The 19,718-nt window shown below is 52.9% G+C and overlaps 1 protein-coding gene across 1 annotated transcript; it reads right to left on the bottom strand.

The window, feature by feature from the left end:
* Positions 1-8,476: 8,476 nt before the first annotated feature.
* LOC137159118 (sphingolipid delta(4)-desaturase/C4-monooxygenase DES2-like) lies at positions 8,477-16,792 on the bottom strand. The gene is made up of 3 exons (XM_067557323.1): positions 16,671-16,792; positions 13,084-13,826; positions 8,477-10,463 (listed from the first exon to the last, which is right to left on the bottom strand). The coding sequence occupies exons 2-3, from the start codon at positions 13,798-13,800 to the stop codon at positions 10,320-10,322; spliced, it is 861 nt and encodes a 286-aa protein (XP_067413424.1). The 5' UTR covers positions 13,801-13,826; positions 16,671-16,792; the 3' UTR covers positions 8,477-10,319.
* Positions 16,793-19,718: the final 2,926 nt, after the last annotated feature.

Raw genomic sequence — 19,718 nt, 5'->3', positions numbered from 1 at the left:
AGCTGGGTGTAGACGGCAGAACGGAGAAGTGCCTCCAGGGCGTATAGGTGTTGGTGCAGGAATGGGGTGGAGGTGGGGGAGGGGGTACACGGATGGGAGCGAGCGTGGGCATATGGACGCATGCGTAGCTGCTAGGTAGGGGTGTGCAGGGCAGGGCAGGGCAGGGCAGGCCCGGGGCCGGGCGGGGACTGGAGGGTAGGTGATTGCCTGGCCTGCATTGGATGCTCCCCTCCCACGCACATGGCTGCAGGCACGGGTGCCTGCGCAGATGTGTGTGCACCCACGAGTGCATGTGAAGCAGATGTGAGCACGCAGCTAGCTACGCATGCACCTAGGTGCTCACCCTTGCAGCATGGATGAGCAGAGATGCAAAGCTTCTCTGCTATATCTTCCCATTATTTCCAGCACCTCTTGCAGTGTCCGACACTCCTGGCAATTTTATATTTCTATAGCACCTCGGTTCATGCATCCACTCAGCCTGAAGGATCACAAGCTATAGACTCAGCGATCGCTTCACCCACCCCTGAATTGCAGTAGTTAGAGCAGGGGCATCGGGCACCAGGATTCCTGGATTCTATTCCTGTTTCTGCCACGGACTCTTCCCCGCTTTCTGCCTCAGTTTCTCCCTGTAAAATAATATAACGGTGTTGTCAGTTGTTGGCTGTGTGTGTGTTGTTCTCCCAGTGTGTATGCTGTCCCAGCTCTGCGCGGATAACTGAGACACCACTCCACGATTGGATTATTTAATAAGACCAGAGATCCATTTCAGTAATGAAAGCACTAGGCCAAGTTTATTGTAGACAAAGCACGGTCCTAGTAGCCTGCAGACCCTACCGGACCACTAACACATGTATGCTTGTTACAATGGACCAGCTCAATAAACGGCAGGACTTTCTGTTTCCCCCTCGGCTGGACCAAGACACTCCTTTTGAGAACCTCCTTTATACACTGATACAAACAAGTTGCATATTGCCCCTCTGACATGTGTAGTTGCCACCCTCTGATGCAATAAGGTACCATCTTTTACATTGTACTGGGTGATTCGGCCAAATCATCTCTATCCATCATATTGTCATTCCGAGGGGTCAGTAAGCCCACATTATCTTTGAGTATTGGGATGTTCTGGTACCTTGCTGAAATGTGCTTGTGTGAGTGCTCTGCACCTAGTGCCTCTTTAGGAATGTGCGTATCAGCTCTGTTCTTGCCAGTTTCTGTGAGTCTGCCAGCATTCACAGCCTGACTTCTGCTAACTTTGCTTTCTAACAGCAGGGCTTGACCATTACTTTAGCTCAGGCCTCAGACCTGGCCTGTTATACTAGGCCTCCTGTCTCAGACTCTCACTTTCTGCTACAAATGGCACTTGCCCACCATTGTAAAGCACTAGGAAGGAATTAGATGAAACATGCTGTATAGAAACAGCATTTTTGTATTTATTGGGCTGTTTCCAGAGCTAGTTCAATAATGTTTCAATTGCCTCAAGTCCCGGATTAAGTGTGCAACGTTCTCCCATCGCCCCGAAGCTGCCAGTTGGAGGGAGGCAATTGAGCAGCAGCGATGGATCCAGAATGGACAGGTGTGTTTGCAGCGGGAGTTACAGCACTAGCAGAGATGGTTTCTTGTCCATCAGGAGGTGCAGGGGAAGGCAATTTGTGCTTAGGGAGACCAAAAGCATAGGTTTCCTGTCCATCGAGTGGGAAGAGCAACCCATGATGTCCCCCTGTCAAGGCCACAGCAGAAGGGCAGATACCCTGATCTCCAAGGGGTCGTCAGCACGAATCACCCCACACCATGCAGCATTGGAGCATGAGCAGTAAAGCTCCCACTTGTATATTTCACTTGGTCCCAGGACCAGGGAGAGGAAATGATGACCCCATGTGACCTCATCGCACTCATATCTCCTGATCCCAGCCTGTAAATGGAGTATTCTTCTCCTGCTAACACCTTCCCCTTGCTTCTGGGTAGGCAGGGAGCCATCTGCAGCCTAGTCACCTGCTGGCTCCAATGGCAGGGCAGAGAGATTAAAGGGGTGAGAGGACCCTCTTTTCCAGCCAAGGGATGAACCACTCCCCGTTTAACCTTTTGTTCACCGGGAGGTGGGAACAGCCACTCAATACGCTTCTGACGCTGACCATGTCACAGGCCCTGCTCTTAGAGGTCCTTGATGTCGATGGGCTTTGGATCAGGGCCGTTTCCTCCAGCCACATGGCTTTTGATCCGCTGGCTCCCGCTTAGAGAAATGGGGTAAACAGTGAGGTAGCAAAGTTTGCAGATGGTACAAAATTACTCAAGATAGTTGAGTCCAAAGCTGACTGCAAAGAGATCTCCCAAACCTGCGTGACTGGGCAACAAAATGAAGAAGAAGAAGAAGAAGAAATACAATGCTGATAAGTGCAAAGTAATGCACATTGGAAAACATAATGCCAACTATGCATGCGAAATGATGGGACTAAATTAGCTGTTACCAATCAAGAAAGAGAGCTTGGAGTCTCTGTGGATATTCCCTGAAAACATCCACTCAATGTGCAGTGGCAGTCAAAAAAGCTAACAGAAGATTGAGAGTCATTAGCAAAGGGATAGATAATAAGGCAGTAAATTACATAATGCCCCTATATAAATCCACGGTATGCCCACACCTTGAACACGGTGTGTGGTTCTGGTTGCTTCATCTCAAAAAATATATATTAGAAATGGAAAAGGTGTAGAGAAGGACAACAAAAATGATAAGGGATATGGAACAACTTCCATATGAGAAGGGATTACAAAGACTGGGACTTTTCATCTTGGAAAAGAGACGATTAAGGGGGATACGATAGAGGTCTATAAAATCATGACTGGTGTCGAGAAAGTGACTAAGAACGTGTTACTTACTTTTTCACACCAGAACTAGGGGTCACCCAATGAAATTAATAGGCAGTAGATTTAAAACAAACAGAAGGAAGTATTTCTTTACCCAACACAGAGTTAACCCGTGGAACTCATTGCCAGGGGATGTTGTGAAGGCCAAAAGTATAACCAGATTCAAAAGAGAATTAGACAGGTTCCTGGAGGACAGGTCCATCCACCGCTATTAGCCAAGATGATTTGGGGTGCAATCCCATGCTCTGGGTGTCACTAAGCCTCTGACTGCCAGATGGTGGGGCTGGAGGACAGGGGATGGATCCTTCGGTAATTGCCCCGTTCTGTTTGTTCCCTTTGAAGCACCTGGCATTGGCCACTGTCAGAAGACAGGACACTGAGCTAGATGGACCATTGGTCTGAGCCAGTATGGCCGTTCTTATGTTCTTATGAGGTAAGAGGATAGGGGTGTATCTGAGGAGGCAACTGGGTCCTTCATTCACCAATGAGGTGCATGAGGGGATCTGCAGCTTTCTGTTAGCCAGAGCCTGCTAAAACACATGGGCCAATGATCAGATGCAGGGCAGGAGATATTACAAGATCGACTTCACCTCGCAGGCCAGGGAATGCAAATCCAAGACTATGGGCACATCTACACAGCAGCTAGACGCCGGCAGCTGGCTTATGCCAGCCCAACTCAGGCTCATGGGGCTCAGACTGTGGGGCGTTTCATGGCTATGTAGATGTCTGGGCTCAGACTGGTGGGAGGGCTGGGCCTGCGCGGTGGGAGGGCCCCAGAACTCGAGCCAGTTTTTTCTTTGCTGTGTAGACGTACCCTCTATGACTCTCTGCATGATCCATTATGGTAGGGCAAAGAGCTAGGTGGGCCACTGCTCCGGTCCAGCAGAGGAGGGGGATAATGAGCCAGAAAGGCCCACTACTCTCATCCACCGCTGCAGCAGGGTGAGATGGAGCTATCCCTTGTACTGATTTAGTGCAGCAGCAATGTCGGGGCACCAGGGGCAGGTATGACCCAGGATCTTTTAATGCAGCTGGCAGAGGGCACAAAGGTTACCAGAATCCCCTGGGTCTGGTATTTCCATGCTAGTTCCCCAAAGAGTGGCAGGTGAGGTCTCTAATGAAAGCCTGTGTTCACACTCATCATCATAACCACTGTGAAATGTATGTGCAGATGCGATGTGAGAAGCCCTGGCTCTGTACTGAAAATTATGTTCTGACCGTATACAACCCCGGAAAGGGGAAAAGAGGCTTTGCTCCAGGCAAGAGCTGTGTATCTGTCCGTCGGTTTACATGTAAATTAAGCATTGTCTGGTTCACAATGGGCACCTGTTAGCATTCGAAGTCAAATCCTAATGAAGAGCTGGCAGGGACTTCAGAGGAAATCTAACAGGAAGTGGTATGGGGCGGCGGGGGCCTTCTCTTGGGGTAAGCATCAAAGGTTTGTTCTGGTACATTGTGGGGGACAAAGAGGACACCCTGGAATCCTCCCCCCTGGCAGTGAACATCCAGTGAGTTTGCTTCATGAATAAGGGATCTCAACCTGGCTTGGCTGAAAATAACTTTGAGTGAGATGCGCTGCTTTAGCGGGGAGGAGAACTTGTTCCGTGCTTAGGCTCAAGAAGCGTGTTATGATTTTGTTTGCTAGGTAACCATTTGTTTCCAATATTCTTAACCCCCCAGCACTGGAATCTTTGTTCTTCAATAATCAACTTCTTCTTGTTTTCCCTACAACTGTAGCTCAGCGCCGTGTGTTCAGCAGAGCTGAGGTGTAACTAGTGAGCTGTGGTGCACAGCTCCTCGGGGAAGAGCAGGCCTGGGAATTCTGTGAGCGTTTAATGGAACAGGGGCTGGGCAGAGGGACCCTGCGAGGACGACATGTGCAGGGTGATGTGTGCTCATCATTAACCTGCACAGAGACAGCAGGGCCTGGAGGGCAGGGCTTGTGCTGCTAGAGGCTGATGATTTCAGGGAGTCGATCCATAGCAGGGACAGACAAGACGGCTTCACGCTAAAGGCACCGTATGCCGGGGGAGCAGCACAGAGGGGGAGCAGAATAGCAGGGTCCCATGGACTGATCTAGTGTGGCAGGCTGGATGGACTGTTGATCTGTTCCCATTTGGGGATTTCTCTGCCCTTTGCTCTGCCAAGAGCTCACACCTTCCCATCAACCCTCACTGATTCAGGTCAGTAAGAGCCTGACCCAAAGCTCTGTGCAATCAACAGGAGCCTTTCCTCTGACTTCAGCGACCTGCAGACCAACCTCAAAAGACACCGGCACTTTGCAACTCAGGGCCGCAGTGCTGCCCTTCAGTGACTCCATCACCAGTCCTGCTATTGACTTCAACGCAACCTGGATGGGTGCTGAGATGAGTCGGTACTAAAAGGAGGGACAGCTGCTGGGGAGGGGAGCTGGCAAGTCCCCAGGGCAAGTTATTTTCCATCGGTGCTTTCTCTTAAATCAAATGCTCAGCTGATGCTTAACCGACAGCAGGGTCATGGGCCAGGAAAATGACATTGTCTTCCTCGCCAGTCGCTCTGTGCACTGAATTCTAATGATCTAAGAGCTGGGCGCATTGTTAGCCTCTGTTGGAACGTCATCTGATGTGTCTATGAGCCAACGCCAATCGTCTCCTGGGGTATGAGGGATTCAAAGGTCTCCTTCCACGTGGAACTGACAGATCTGCCTGATGGCTGTGGATCCACACTGTAAACATCACCACCAGAACTGCCTCCCAGCCCATCTCAGGCATGAATGGAGACTGAACTCTCCTAGACAGATTATGCCCGCAGGGTCAGCGCGAGCATGTGTGTAGGAGGGTGTGTCGTGCGCGGTTTGTCTTGCTTCTCCACAGGCACAGGATCCAGTTCCCAGAGGCTGCCACTCCAGACTGGCACTGAAATTTACCTAGAAAATTCAGCCCTTCCCCTGATTCATTGCAGCAGTGTTTTGGGGGAAGACGGGCAGCAGGCCGGGTGGATCCGAATTATGTTCTGCAGCTGGGTTCAGTGTACGAGATTTCAGCTCCGTCCAAACCAGATGGTGAAATTGACGGCTGATGGTTCTGGGTCCAACGCAAAGGTTGAGATCCAGGGATTCTGTCTGAGAGTCTCCTCTGCCCCCTGCAAAATCCCACCTGGTTCTGATCTGGAGCTGGAGAAGCATTCACGGAGCTTCACAGCTGTCTCCACACTGCACATGCAGAGCGGCAGGGACAGAACTTCCATCTTCCTATGGCAGGACCCTAGCCCTCCTTGGGAAACCTCCCTTATGGTTAGCGGTACCGCACATGAGTCGCAGCTCCCAGCGGAGCGCCCCCTCTGGGTCACTCACTAGATTGCTCTGATCGGCATTGAAGCTTCTGGAGCTTGAACAGAGCCCAACTGCTGCCCCAGACTTGGGGTCCCTACGGACAGACCCCCTGCTTAGCACCCCCTCCTCAGAGCTGGAACCTGCTGTCCCACCGCCCAGCCCCTCTGGGTGCAGTTCTGTCCCTTCAGACGCCCCCTGGCTTACCCAAAACCTCTTCCAGAACTCCACCCGACGGCGTGAGCTGCTGCCGGCGCCTGTGACACACTCCCGGTCCCTGAAAAACCTCTGCTCCCTGTGCAGCAGCACCATTAGGAAAGGGCTAGATGATAAGCCAGTAAATATCATCATGCCATTCTATAAAGCCAGGGCGCGCCCAGACCTGGAATCCTGCCTGCAGATCTGGTCGCCCCGTCTCAAAAAAGAGATTAGAAATGGGAAAGGTGCAGAGAAGGGCAACAAAAATATTTAGGGGCTGGAACTAGGAGACTGGGACTGTTCAGCTTAGAAAAGAGACGACTAAGGAGGGTTATGGCAGAGGTCTATAAAATCATGACTGGTGTGGAGAAAGCGACTAAGAACATGTTATTTACCCCTTCACATAACACAAGAACCAGGAGACACCTGATGAAATTAATAGGCAGCATGTTTAAAACAAACACAAGGAAGTATTTCTTCACCCAATGCACAGTCAGCCTGGGGAACTCATTGCCCAGGGATGCTGTGACGGCCAGAACTATAACTGGGTCCAAAAGAGAATAAGCTATGTTCCTGGAGGACAGGTCCATCAACAGCTATTAGCCAAAATGGGCAGGGACGCAATCCCATGCTCTGGGTGTCCCTACGCCACTGACTGCCAGAAACTGGGAATGGATGAGAGAGGATGAGGGAGGATGGATCTTTGATAATTGCCCTGTTCTGCTCATTCCCTCTGAAGCATCTGGCACCAGCCACTGTCAGAAGACAGATTATGGGGACAGACGGGCCTTTGGTCTGACCCAGTCTGGCCATTATCATATTCAGCTCTGATTCCAGCCAACAGAGGATGCACACACAAAGACGCACATGCCCACAGACAGATGTGCGCACACAAAGACACACACACACACAGACTCACATGCCCATGCACACACAGAGATGCACATGCACACACAGACGCACACGTCTACACAGACACACATGTACACTCAGATGCACACACACACACATAGACGCACACACAGATGCACACGCAGACGCACATGCCCATGCACACACACAGATGCACACACACAGATACACATGCACACACACAAAGAGATGCACAGATGCACATCAGCTCATTCCAATGCTCTGTAAAGTAAAATGAAGCAGCATTGCAAAGCCAGCCTGTTAGCCAGGGCTGCATTATCACATGTATTAAGATCACACGTGGAGCCCTCAGCCGACACCCTGCGATCAGCACTGCACACACATACCAGGACAGTCTAACATGCCACTCGCCCTTCCCCTGCCGCAGCTCCCGTGCAGTGCATAGTGTTGAACACGAAGGCGAATGGCCCCCTCGTTCCTAGGAAGGCTGCACAGCCCAGGAAGGAATATATGCCAGATCAACCAAGTGGGAGAGGAAAGGCAGATAATCGGGGTGCAGAGATGCGAGACGGGGCTCGCAGCCCTCAGGCAGGATCAGACCTGGAGGGGGCGCCTGCTGTGACCTGCTGACGGCCGCGGCTGTAGCTGCAGAACTCCTCCTGCGCCACCGAGTGGAGAAGCAGCGCTGGGCGTTCCAGGCCTGCAGTGGGCCCGTGGGGGGACAGGCGGTAGAAGGGGCCAGCTGGACGTACCCGCTCGGGCTGCAATGGCTGTGTCAATATCTCACAAACCCGGCAGGGCAGTCGATGGGCCAGGACTTGGAGGGGGTTTGCATGGAAATAAACACACAATTGGGGAGCTGGCCAGTCTGCGCTGACCCCAATTCCTCAGAGCAGTGTGGCGTTAGGGGCACGGTGCTGCAGGGAGCGGGGCGGGTGACTCATGGGGGGGGCTGTCCCCTCGCAATTAGCGCTGACTCCAATGCTCCAACCTGGCACTAGGGGGCGCTGTGCAGCAGAGAGCAATCTGCGGGGCTGACCCCCAAGCCATGCAAGGGGGTTTTGTGCTTCAGAGAGCAGGGTGTGGGACTCAACAAGAGGGGCTCGCTCCTCGGTGTCAGGGCCGACTCCACCCTTACCCAGGGGCGCTGTGCTGCCGTGTCAACCCAAGGTCCTGACTCACCGTTGATCGTTGCAAACACCGGGGCGCTTCCCTGCCCCCCCCCCCCCACCACCCCAAGAGTCCCCGTCTTCTGGCAAGATCCCCATTCCTGTCATTCTATCTGCTCCCTAGCCTTGCCCAACAAGCCCAATCACAGGTGGGACTGCTGTCCTGCCTGCTCTGGCTCCGCTATAAGAGACAGGATCCCTCTAGGTTATGTAAAGCGCTTGGGCTCCTTAAGGATGAAAGACGTTGTTATTAACAAAACCCAGCCCCCTCGTCAAATCTGTCCCCCCACTGCTAGAACAAAAATCTGACCACGCCCACTTCATTTACACCGTCAGAAACCCACCCATCACTTGTAAGCGAATGAGCCCGCCACGGCAAACATGCAGAGCTAATGCGAGACAGGCACAGACCGGAGGTTTGCAAATATCCAGGGCCAGATCCTCAGTGACCCCAGCTGGGGAACAAGCCCCTCATTCAGCTTTAATTATGAGCTGCAAAGGAAGGGGTGTGTCCTTTTCAACTTCGTAATGGAGCAGGCCTAGAAGATTTTCTTTACTGAGTAAAGTGCCTCCAACCCCACCCATAATCCCTTCATTTCCTTTCTCTTCCTGTGTCAAAAATTCAGTTCTTGTCTACCCTGTTTCCCCGCCCCCCCCGGAAGTCTGTATGGGTGACAGGGGTTCGGGAAGGATTCCAACATCAGACAGCAAGTAAGCAGAATCAGTTCCATTGAGGGATTTTCTTTACTCAGACTATTTAAACTCTCTTTTGGGGCCGGGGGGAATAACTATTTAACTCAAACACCCAACAAACAGGTGGGAGGAGAGCTCTCTTTGTTAAACTGCCAGCTTCTCCCTTTCCTTGCCAGGAGTGGTTTCAAGCCACACTTTGGAGACCTCCAACGAACTCTCCAGCAGACACCAAACCAGACATGGGCATTCCTGATATTTCTATGGTAAATATACCTATAGATAGATCTATCTTTCCAATTTCCTTTCTCCATCAGCACAGATCCCACTGAAGCTTCTTGCCTCGAGTCACTTTTAATATAAGGAACATGCTTAATTAAGGAAGGCTGTATCTTTGTATCATGTATGCATGATCCTCTCTTGCAGACCTGGGGATGCACTTATTACATTTCACATTTTACAAGGGACCCAATTCTCATTTCATTTACATCTGTGCAACACCCAGAGCAGTTGCTCCTGTTCTAGGGCAGGGTGAGAGGGGGGCGCGAATCAGCCCCATTGACTCCAGTGGAGTTATTCCTGATTTACACCTGTACAACGTCACTGATTTCAATGAGGTCACTCCAGATTTACACTGCTTTGAGGGAGAGGGGAATCAGGCGTATAAAGCTGCAACCTAGAGACTGCACAAGGGTCTCAAGGTATCTTGGTGGCCCTTAGTAATATCTCTGTACATGCGCTGGCCCCAATTCTCCAGACCGGCTGGGGACCATTTGATAAAAAATTTGGGGCTGGGTGAGGTGGGGAATGAAGGTGGCATGAAAACCATCTGGATACCAGGCTTGTCCCTGGCATAGAGTAGCCTGAAGGCTGCTCTAATCTACACTGACTGTTAGCAGCTGGTGATTCCTGGAGATGTCCTAGCCACACCCCCTTCTCAGCCACACCCCCGCACCATTGGTCACGCCCCCTACGTTGGTTGCTGGGTGGGTCACAGGTGGTCAAGGAGAGGGGCAGTTGTACATCAGCTGAGGAGGCAGGAGATGTGCTCCTGTGGCCTGATCAGGCTACCTAAAGATTCATGTCTTGGTCAATGATATTTGACCCCTAAATGAAGCACATGCAAGTCTGGGATTAGGGACCGGGTATAAAGTAACTCCCCTGAGTCAAACCCAACCCCGCCCAGAGGCTGGAAAGCCAGGAGCTCTGTCGGTGACCCTCTTGTTTCACTCTGCCTTGGCCACTTTGTACTTCCTCTTCACGCGGGCAAAGGGCCCCAGCGAGTCACAGAAGATGAAGTCCCAGAGGACGCAGACCCAGGAGGTGTGGTAGGGCAGGTGGTCGTAGTACTCAGCAGCGATCTTCTTCACCTGGAAGGAGAGACACACAGGGGGTCTGACCATGAACACCAATCCCGGCCCTGGGATGTTTCAATACAGATGCACAACTACCCAGCGCTCTGTGGTGTCGTGTTCATGGCATACGCACAGAGGAGATAGATAAAAACAAATATTTGCTGCTGGAAGGTCGCACTTTTGCACGAGAATCCGAAACTCACAAGAACCCCCAAAACAGAGAGAGAGAAAACAGGCTGCTCCTAAAACAGAGCGTCACAACTCACCTCCCCTTGCTCTACGCTGGCTCTCTGCAGTCTCACTCTGCTCACACACTTCCCTTCAGGACCCCTCCCCTGCTACGAGGGCCAGGAAAACCCCTTAACATTACAAGCTATCGCTTTATGTGTAACAGTTTTCAATACACCACATAAGATTGGGTTAAACCTATAGCACTTAAAGCTGGTGGGTATAACCACCACCCTTCTTTTAAGAGGTAGTAGAAGCAGCTGGGCCCCTTTATGAAATAACGACAATCTCTGCCCAAAACAAAGGCACATCCAAGGCCATGCAGGAATTTGAACTCTGTGGGCAGAGGGTTTCACTGGATATTGCTTTGTGTGTGGTGAGAGTCAAAGGTGCATGCAGAAAGGCAGGTGCTCCAGACACGGCCTGGACAAGCATAGCATATGGCCTGGAGAGAAGCCTAGAGACAGAGCTTTTGGGCACTGTACTGCCAGGAAAGCGCTCGGGACTGTGGGCAAGCAACCTGTCTTCTGTTTGGCTCTCCTGAGTTCAGAGAAACAGGAATTTGTACATCCCTTGTAAACAAACAAGGCAGCATCAAAGGGACCTGACTTCATCATTAATTTCTTTTACTACCTGGAAAAACCTGGAAGACCCAAATTTTTGGCTGGCTGCCAGGGCCAAAAGGGGTAATGATACTCGTCCAGTCCTAATTACCATACTATATATACCCTAGGTGAGGAGCTATTGTGATCACTGCTACCTTGGCTGACAAATGGGGGGACTGACACAGGGCCTCCAGTGCTAAAAAACCAAGGATCTGTACGTGGGGCTGAAATAGCTCCTATCCTCAGTGGAGCAGCTGTAACACACACCGCTCTTATCCCCACTTTTCGGTTAGGGAATGGAGGTACAGAGAGATTAAGTGACACCCCAAATCACAGGAAACTGAACCTAGTTCTTCTGAGACCTTAACCACTGCCCCATCCTTCCTCGCTTTACCCTCTAGCCCTGCGTTATCTCACTGCACGTTGTCCTAGGAAGGAAAGTCAGTTTCGAGATCTGATTGCAAGGGGTGACCCTTGAAACAGTCCCTCTTACATAGTAGGATTAAGGCAGGGCGGGGGGGGAGGGGGCAGACGTGATATCAGCCTTTTCCACGCCAAGCCCATATTACAATGGGAAAAAATGTTTCAGGGCATCCATCATGAATTTCAGGATTTCCCGTCCCACCCTCATGGCCCGTTATCCATCCAGAAAGGGACGGTGCTCGCACCCCCGTTGCTTGAGAGCCTCTGGGTTGCAGTCTGCAGCCTCTGAAGATGCAAAATACCAAAGTGCAGTAGCACATCTTCCCCACTGGAGGGCAACACAGTGCCACTTAAATCCTCCCAACAGCACCAGCACACGGCATGGAGGTGGAATCCGCCATACCAAAGGACACCCAAGTGTGTGTCTTGGGGGAAGAGGGGCTGCTATGCAAGCAGCAGTGTGGCCTGGTGGGTAGAGCACGACCTGGCACTTGGGAGACCTGGATTCTGTTCGCAGCTCTACCTGTGACCTTGGGCAAGTGGCTTCCCCTGCTCTGTGCCTCAGTTGCCCTATCTGTAAAATGGGGACAGTGACACCGCCCTCCTTTGTAAAGTGCTTTGTGAGCTACTCAGCAGAGGAGGGAAGACCAAGGGAGGGGTTCCTCTCCGGGAAGAGCCTATGAAAATCAGAGTCAGGCCCTCATGGGGAGCAGAGGAGGCGGGGTGGGGGACCCCTGAGCGAAGCCCTATGAGAAGCCAGGAGGGGCGGAAGGCCAGGCAGTTGGACTCCCAGCATGGCAAAGCCCAGGGGAGTCAGCCCTCTGACAAGAGCAAGGATCACAGGGGGGGCCCGGAGGGGTGAAGGTGGGGGATGAGGGGTTACAGAAGGTAAAGTCCCCCACAATGCCCGGGCAAGGCACGAGGGAGTGCTCCAGAGGTGAGACCATGTGCCCATGGTAGCGCAGAGCCGGGAATAGGATCCAAGGAGGCCAGGCTTCCCTATTCTAACCACTAGACTCCCCCACACACACACCTTTTGAAAAGAACCCAGAAGTCCTGACTCCCAGGACCCTTACCCTAGCCAACAGCCCCCACAGCCCTCCCACACCCAGAGCCTCCGTTCCCACATGGACAGCAAGGTTCTCTTTCGTATAGGGGCAAGCTGGGAGTTGGGGGGCAGGGGAGGGAATCTGGGCTATGCCTGCTTGTGGGATGTCAATCCATGTCCATACCCACCCACCCATCGTCACTTGATCTCCTGGCTCTGTGGCCCCTCCCCATTTTAAGGGGCGGGCCTTTGGTCCTCCGCTGGGCTCCGGCCACTTCCCCAGGGATTTCACTCCTTCCAGCCCTCCGCTTGCAAGAAGGGAGGATCTTACCAGCGGCAGCTTGCTGCCAGGAATGCTGGGGAAATCGTGGTGCTCCATGTGGTAGCCCACGTTGAAGGTCAGCCAGTTCAAGGGGCCGTAGTAGGAGAAAGTGTCGTAGCCCTTGAGGTACATGTAGTGCTCGGCGATGAAGTGGCCGGCCATGGGGTGCAGCCCCATGGCCAGCGTGGAGCCGGCGATCATGTAGAAGATGGACTTGGACCCCCAGACCGAGTAGATGAGCAGGTCGTAAGCCAGCTGCAGCCCAGTGTTGATCACCTCCATGCTGGTGATGGGCTTGGGGTTGACATAGAGGGGCCGCAGGACGTAGAAGAAGGGCTGCAGGAAGAGCCAGAGGAACTTGCGGGGCGGGGAGCTGAAGAACCGTCCCTCGAAGGCCGTGGGAACGTCCACATCCAGCCCGTCGCCGGCCAGGTAGCGGTGGTGGTCGACGTGGTACTTCTTGAAGGAGGTGGCGTAGGGGAACCCGATGGGCAGGTTGGCGAACATGCCGAAGAAGCGGTTCCACTTGGCCTCCTTGTTGCCGAAGGCCACGTTGTGGGAGATGTCGTGGATGGCCAGCGTCATGGAGTGGTTGAGGCAGCCCCCGAAGGCGTACGCCCAGAAGAAGACCCACTTCCAAGGCAAGTCCTTCACCAGGTAGCAGGCCACCAGCTGGATCAGCACCATCAGGGACACCACCCACTTCAGCTGGGGATCTGGACCCATCAGCTTCTTGATCTCCGGGTATTTTGCTGTGGAGGGGACACAGAGATGTTAGCTCAGGAAGGGCAGGGCTGGGAATCAGCTGGTGCCGCCTTACCCAAGCCATTGGGCTCAATGCAGGGGTAGCTGGAGGGCAATCCTGGGAGAGAAAGGACGGGGCAGCAGCTGGGCAAGGCGCTGTAAGACGTGGGTTCAAGTCCCGGCTCTGCCACGGACTCTATGGGCAAGGCCCCTAGATCCAGAGCCTGAAAAATATTTAGGTATCTAAATCCCCACTGAAATCAATGGACATGGGGAGCCTCAATGCCTTTGTGGCTGTGTGCGTCACCTTCCCATCTGTATCCTGGCGGTAAGAGCCCTGCTCCCAGGGGACTGGGAAGCCCTGCGACACGATGCTCCTGGGCGCCATAGAAGTACCGTAGCGAGTCAGAGGTTGGTGTGTTATCCGGGAGCTCAAACTAGATGAGCTAATGGTGGCCCTAAAATCTATGAATCCTTCCTGGCTTCCAGCAGCTAAGATTTATCTTGGCCGTGGCTCCTTCTTGTTCGGTGGTTATGGGGCTGAGCTCCCCAGACAGAGAGTTGGGGAAGGGCCCGGTGACGCTTTTGGGATGCACAGCCAGTCAGGAGGAGACACATGGGCTCCGCTTTAGTCAAAGCACCTAAATCCCTGAGTCATCCTGGAATACCCCAGGGTGGGGACGTGGCGTAACGCCCAAACCCAAAGCAGCCGTCACTCCCGGCTGCTACCCCGAGCCTCTGCCCTCTGCTTTGACCGGCAATTGGCCTTGTTAATTGTCTTGGCGTATAAAGGATTGCCATCGCTGGGAGCTGAACTGGGCAAATCCCGCCCTGCAGAGCGATTGTTCCAGGCTCTCTGCATACTGAGGCAGCTGTTCCTGCAGCAGGTTGTGCTCCCATCACGGTTTTAAGGCCAACTGTCTACAGGCACATTTCTGTATCCCTATAACCATGTCGGGGAGGATGGGATTTTTTTTAAACTGCTATCGTTGTACCGGTAGCAAGGCCGGCTGGAAAGCACAAATCCCTTTTCACAAAACATTTAGAGCAGGGGTCCCCAGACCTTTTACCTCCCGCCCCCCCTTATCCCTGTCCGTGCCCGCCGGGACTGGGAGCAGGGCCACAGTCAGGGCCAGGAGCAGAACTGTGCCTGGGGGCTGAGGCTGGGGCCGGGAACCAGAGGCAAGGCTGGCCAGCTGGGCTGCAGCTGGGGCCGAGGGGGGATGGGTGGCGTTCTCTCCCCGCCCCCCTGGGGGCGCTGGTGCTGCCACACACCCCTGAACTTTCCACCGTGCCCCCTTATGAGGATGCGCCCCACACTTTGGGGACCTCTGACTGAGAGACTTGGAAATCTGTTTTCATGCCACATCAGAAAACCAAACCAAGACCTTCCAATGTTGGTCATGAAAATACACAAGGGAGCCAGGCCCTGGCCCCACTGGCACAGCGCTGTGCTTGGCGTACCCATGTGGAGCAATCCAGGTCCAAGGCCCTTCTTTACCAGTCCTTGCTGGTATCTATGAACCCTCCCTCTTTTACAGACTCTAAGCTCTCTCGTAGGCTTGGCCCCAGACTCAGGGCCAGGGTCATCCAGATCCCAAAAGAAGCGACTTAACCCCTGGGATGGCGATGGCTCTGGCGTGGCGCTGTCTCACCTAAGGAAGTGGTCCCAAAAGTGGTCCCGAAATGGACATTTCCACAGACTTTTGGTTTCGATGAATCAGAAAATAAATAAATCTGTTGTACGTTTTCCCTGCCAGCTCTCACCAGTAGAAGTCCAGGTGTGGGTGCAATGTACCTGGGAGAGCTTGTTTCCCAGTGACACACTCCCCCCCACTAGCAGCTGGAAACACGCTGTTAGGGAATAAGTATCCAATTTAAGTGTGTGTAAGTATTTAGGCCTGTGTATCTGCCTGAGATGGTATTCTGGGCCTGCTTTGGGGGCCTGTGTACCTGCCTAAAAGCTGAAGTCTCTAAAATACACACGTTAGCAAAGAACAAAACCATGATGTGTTCCTTTTGCTTACCCACAATTAACCGGGTTTTCTTTATTACTATAAAAAAATATAAAGAATGAAGTTAAAATGTTTTAAGGCGTAGCGAAGGTGTGATATATAAATGCACAAGTGAGGAAATGTATGCCTTTATGTCTAACTCCTCTTCAAGACAGACGCCAAAGCATGGCCGATCAACCAGCTAAAAAAGCCAAAAAAGTTTAAAAAATATGTTTAAAAAGAACAAACACAGGGGGCATAAACTAATCATGGCCCAAATATGACCCTGCTCCCCCCTCCCATGAGGTATAAAGGGGGTTGTACTAAAGCCCCTAGACCCAGACCCCCAAAAAACAAAAACATGACTGTATACTGGAAGGAGTGCTACCAGGAGAGGGGGCTCCAGGTCTAATTAAGGCTATCAGAACAAAAGGCGGCACAGCGGGGTTTCATCAGTGTACAAAACCATAACAACAAAAATTCTCTAGGCATATAAAACTGTCATAAAAATACCCAACTCAATCAGCATATAAAAAATAAACCCAACTAGTAGAAAGGGCTTGGAGGTGCAGTTATGGTTTTAAGCTTTTCAATGTAACCCCCAAAGTGTCTGCAAATTGGACTCTGGACTGTTGCTTTCCGGCAAACTGTAACTAAAAAACCCAGGGCAGGAAGCCCTAACATACACCAAAGCAGAACCTGAGCTGAAATCAGACCAGGGGGCCTGCTCTGCTCCGTGTTGTCCTGCACCAGACAGAAGAGACGGGATTTGGCTGTAATCCTGCTCTCAGCAGATCCCTTCCCTGGCTGCTTTCTCCAGACCCTGCAAAATCCTTAGACAATCCCCTTTATTCTCACCTGCTCTGCTCTACCACAAGGGGGCGATGTAGGATGCACGTTTGGATCCAGCCCACTGTAGCGTTGGGATGCTTGGGTCTGGGTCAGAACTCTGAAAGGGATTTTTTGGCTCACAAGTCTGGGGATCTGGCCCACTGACTCCAAAGGAACTACACCTGATTGACACCAGCTGGGGAGTGGGCCAGTGGCATGAACCTGGTTTGAAACCAGCTCCATCCCTTTACACGAATAAGGCATCAAAAGACCAGCTACAGCTGTTTTGAAATCAGTGCCTGAGACTAGATCCCCCACCCCCCTGGGACCAGCCAGCCAAACCCCAGTGCTACCCACCCAGAAGAGAAGGGAAGGAGGATCAGATGGGGGAGGAGCTACAAATGCTGCCAGTTGTATTGGGTTAAACCTCATCTAAGCTGTTATCACCTCCTCCCTGCATTTAAGTCAGCTGTGGGAGCCAGCTAAGCGGTTGCAGCTGAGGCAAAGCAGGTCCATGAGCTGCCTAGTAATTGGAGGGTGGAGAACTCCATGGAGGTCTTGTCTGTGGGTGAGGGGTGCCACGCAAGCTGCCGGACCAGAGAGAGAAGAGGAAAGACAGACACCTGCAGCCGGAACCAGCTACCTAAGCGTGGCGCTATGAGGAAGTTGCCTCCCAGTTAGGGGATTTTTTGGTTTTGTTCCTCCTGTGTTCAGGGAAACAGGGATTTTTGTCTGCTCCTTGCAAAACAAACAAGTTTGCACCAAAAGGTATCAGACTCCATTGTCAGTTTCCCTCTCAGCTGGGACAACCTTCAGGTCAAAAAGGGGTAATGTAAACAGGTTTTCCTCCCGAGTGCCTCTTCCTGGCCCGTGGCGGCGCTGCAGCGCCCTGCCTCAGTTTCCCTCTCTCACAGGGCTCCTCAAAAACTTCACCCAGTCTCTAGCATTTTAAAACCTCCACTTTCTGGAGCGGGGGGGGAGGAATCCAATTTAGGAGCCTAGCTCCCTTTTGAGGATCAGCGCCTTCGTCCATAAATACATTGGCCATCTAAGCCCCAACCCTCCCACCTGATCAAGGGAGCTGACAGCCCTCCTTCACCGCACTGTGTAGTGCTTCACGCCGGCTTCCCCCAGCTGGCCCCATCCACCGCTGGTTCAAAGAGCTCTTTCTTCTTGAGCCAGGAGTCCCCAGCCTCCTTCTCGGACAGTCCCTTTGCTCTCTGCACCTTCCTCTCAGGCTAGTTGCTGCCCCGCCCGGCGCTCCTAGCCCTACCTAGCTAGAATATTAGTGGCTCCTACACTAATTAGTGGCTCCTACACTCCTTGGACCCCTACACCTGGCCTGAGTTAGTCATAGGACCTTTATGTCACATGACTAAGCTCATTTTCCCCACCTGGGAAGATGTCACAAGCGGGGTCGAGGTCCGTTTCCCCGGCAAGGACCACCCACCCTGGGACAGGCTGCAGCATCTGAGTTAGACCCGGTGCTCGGCCCTCGGCCGTCCCACCCCGCCACTCCTCACCTCACTCCACCCTGGGTTTCCAATTCCAAATCCCTCAGGTTTCCTTTTCACCGCTCCGTGGCAGGAACATGAGAACTGTAGAACCATAGAAGATGAGGGTTGGAATTTAAGGGACCTCAGGAGGTATCTAGTCCAACCCCCTGCTCAAAGCAGGGCCAACCCCAACTAAATCATCCCAGCCAGGGCTTTGTCAAGCCGGGCCTTGAAAACCTCTAAGGATGGAGATTCCACCACCTCCCTAGGTAACCCATTCCAGTGCTTCACCACCCTCCTAGGGAAAAAGTTTTTCCTAATGTCCAACCTAGACCTCCCCCACTGCAGTTTGAGACCGTTGCTCCTTGTTCTGTCATCTGCCACCACTGAGAACAGCCTAGCTCCATCCTCCCTGGAGTCCAAGGCTGCTCAGCCATGAGACGGGGCAGGAATGCAGCTGCCCTACAGGACGAGGGGATCTGCAAGTCAGGCCTGACGTAAGCGAAACCAAAGCTGCAGGAAGAAATAGGCTCACATTCTGCACATTCCCCCTCCACTGCCCTGGGGGCAGGTGGATGGGGCCCCGCCACTAGAGAGGCCCAGCCTCCCTGCAATGCCCTGAGCTGTGTGCACATTGGTGCAGTGACGTCGCCAAATCTCAAGCTGTCCCCAGGTGTGGGAGCCCCGCTGCTGCCTGCCGACCAGTAGGGGTTGCTCTTTCCTCAGCACCAGCCCCACTTGCTAACAAGAGCGTTCAAGTTCCTCTGACGCTGCCGGAAAGTGAAGGAGCGCCGACCCAGAGCTTGGGGCTGACTGTATTCCTCCCCTATTTAAATCCCATGGAGTGTCAATACGTCATCTTCTCCTCCTGTCCTACCAGCTGGGCAGAAGAACCGTGTTCCATGCCGGGAACAGCTGCATTTCACTGATATTGTTGGGTGCAGCTGCTAGATCTGCAGGGCTGGCAGAGGGTGTGTGACAGAGACACAAATAAAGCTGGAGCCCATTGTCCAACACGCGCACACCTAGGCCCAGCTGTTCTAGAAAGGGCTGAGACCCCCACAGCATCTAATGCGCTCCATAGGGCGAGGGTGGGGATTGCAATGCAGGGTGGGAGGGATTCCCTATTGTTCTCAATGGAAGGAAGGGGGGAATTTTCCACTTTTCTCAGTGGGTGGGGGGGGAGTCTTCCTCCATATCAGTGAGACTGGGGGGAGAGGGGATGATCCATTGGCTCCATGGGAGCAGCTGAATGCTGAGCTCTTTGGAAAATCTCCCCCGGTGGGGCTAACCCCTGCCTCCCTGGTGCAGGCAAGCATCACCACTGACGGAGCGGCCTCAGCAGCGATCCAGCCTGGGTGTCTGTTGTGCATCACGTCCAGTGTCTCCAGGGCAACCAGCGGAGCTTGACTCAGCCTGTGCAGAGCCCCGTCTCCATGAGTCAGCCTGCGGCCTAGCCCTGGGGTGACAAGGCAACAAAAGGCAGCAGCCTTTGTGCCAGCCCCACCTGCACATTACATAAGGGACAAAGGCACCTGGTGGATGGAAACACCCACGCCCTGTTCCGGGAGCCAGAGAA

Source organism: Emydura macquarii, unplaced genomic scaffold, assembly GCF_026122565.2.
Source record: "Emydura macquarii macquarii isolate MOO-44397 ecotype Brisbane River unplaced genomic scaffold, CSIRO-AGI_Emac_v2 contig_1790, whole genome shotgun sequence".
Taxonomy (NCBI): Eukaryota; Metazoa; Chordata; order Testudines; family Chelidae; genus Emydura; species Emydura macquarii.
The sequence above is the reverse complement of the archived record's forward strand: the minus strand, read 5'-3'. Positions and strand labels throughout refer to the sequence as shown.

Excerpts from the sequence above, each read along its gene's own strand:
- LOC137159118 (XM_067557323.1), bottom strand. The coding sequence starts at position 13,800 with ATGGGTCCAGATCCCCAGCTGAAGTGGGTGGTGTCCCTGATGGTGCTG. Across the intron at positions 10,464-13,083 it reads CTGGCAGCAAGCTGCCGCTG|GTGAAGAAGATCGCTGCTGA; the intron begins GTAAGATCCTCC and ends CTCTCCTTCCAG.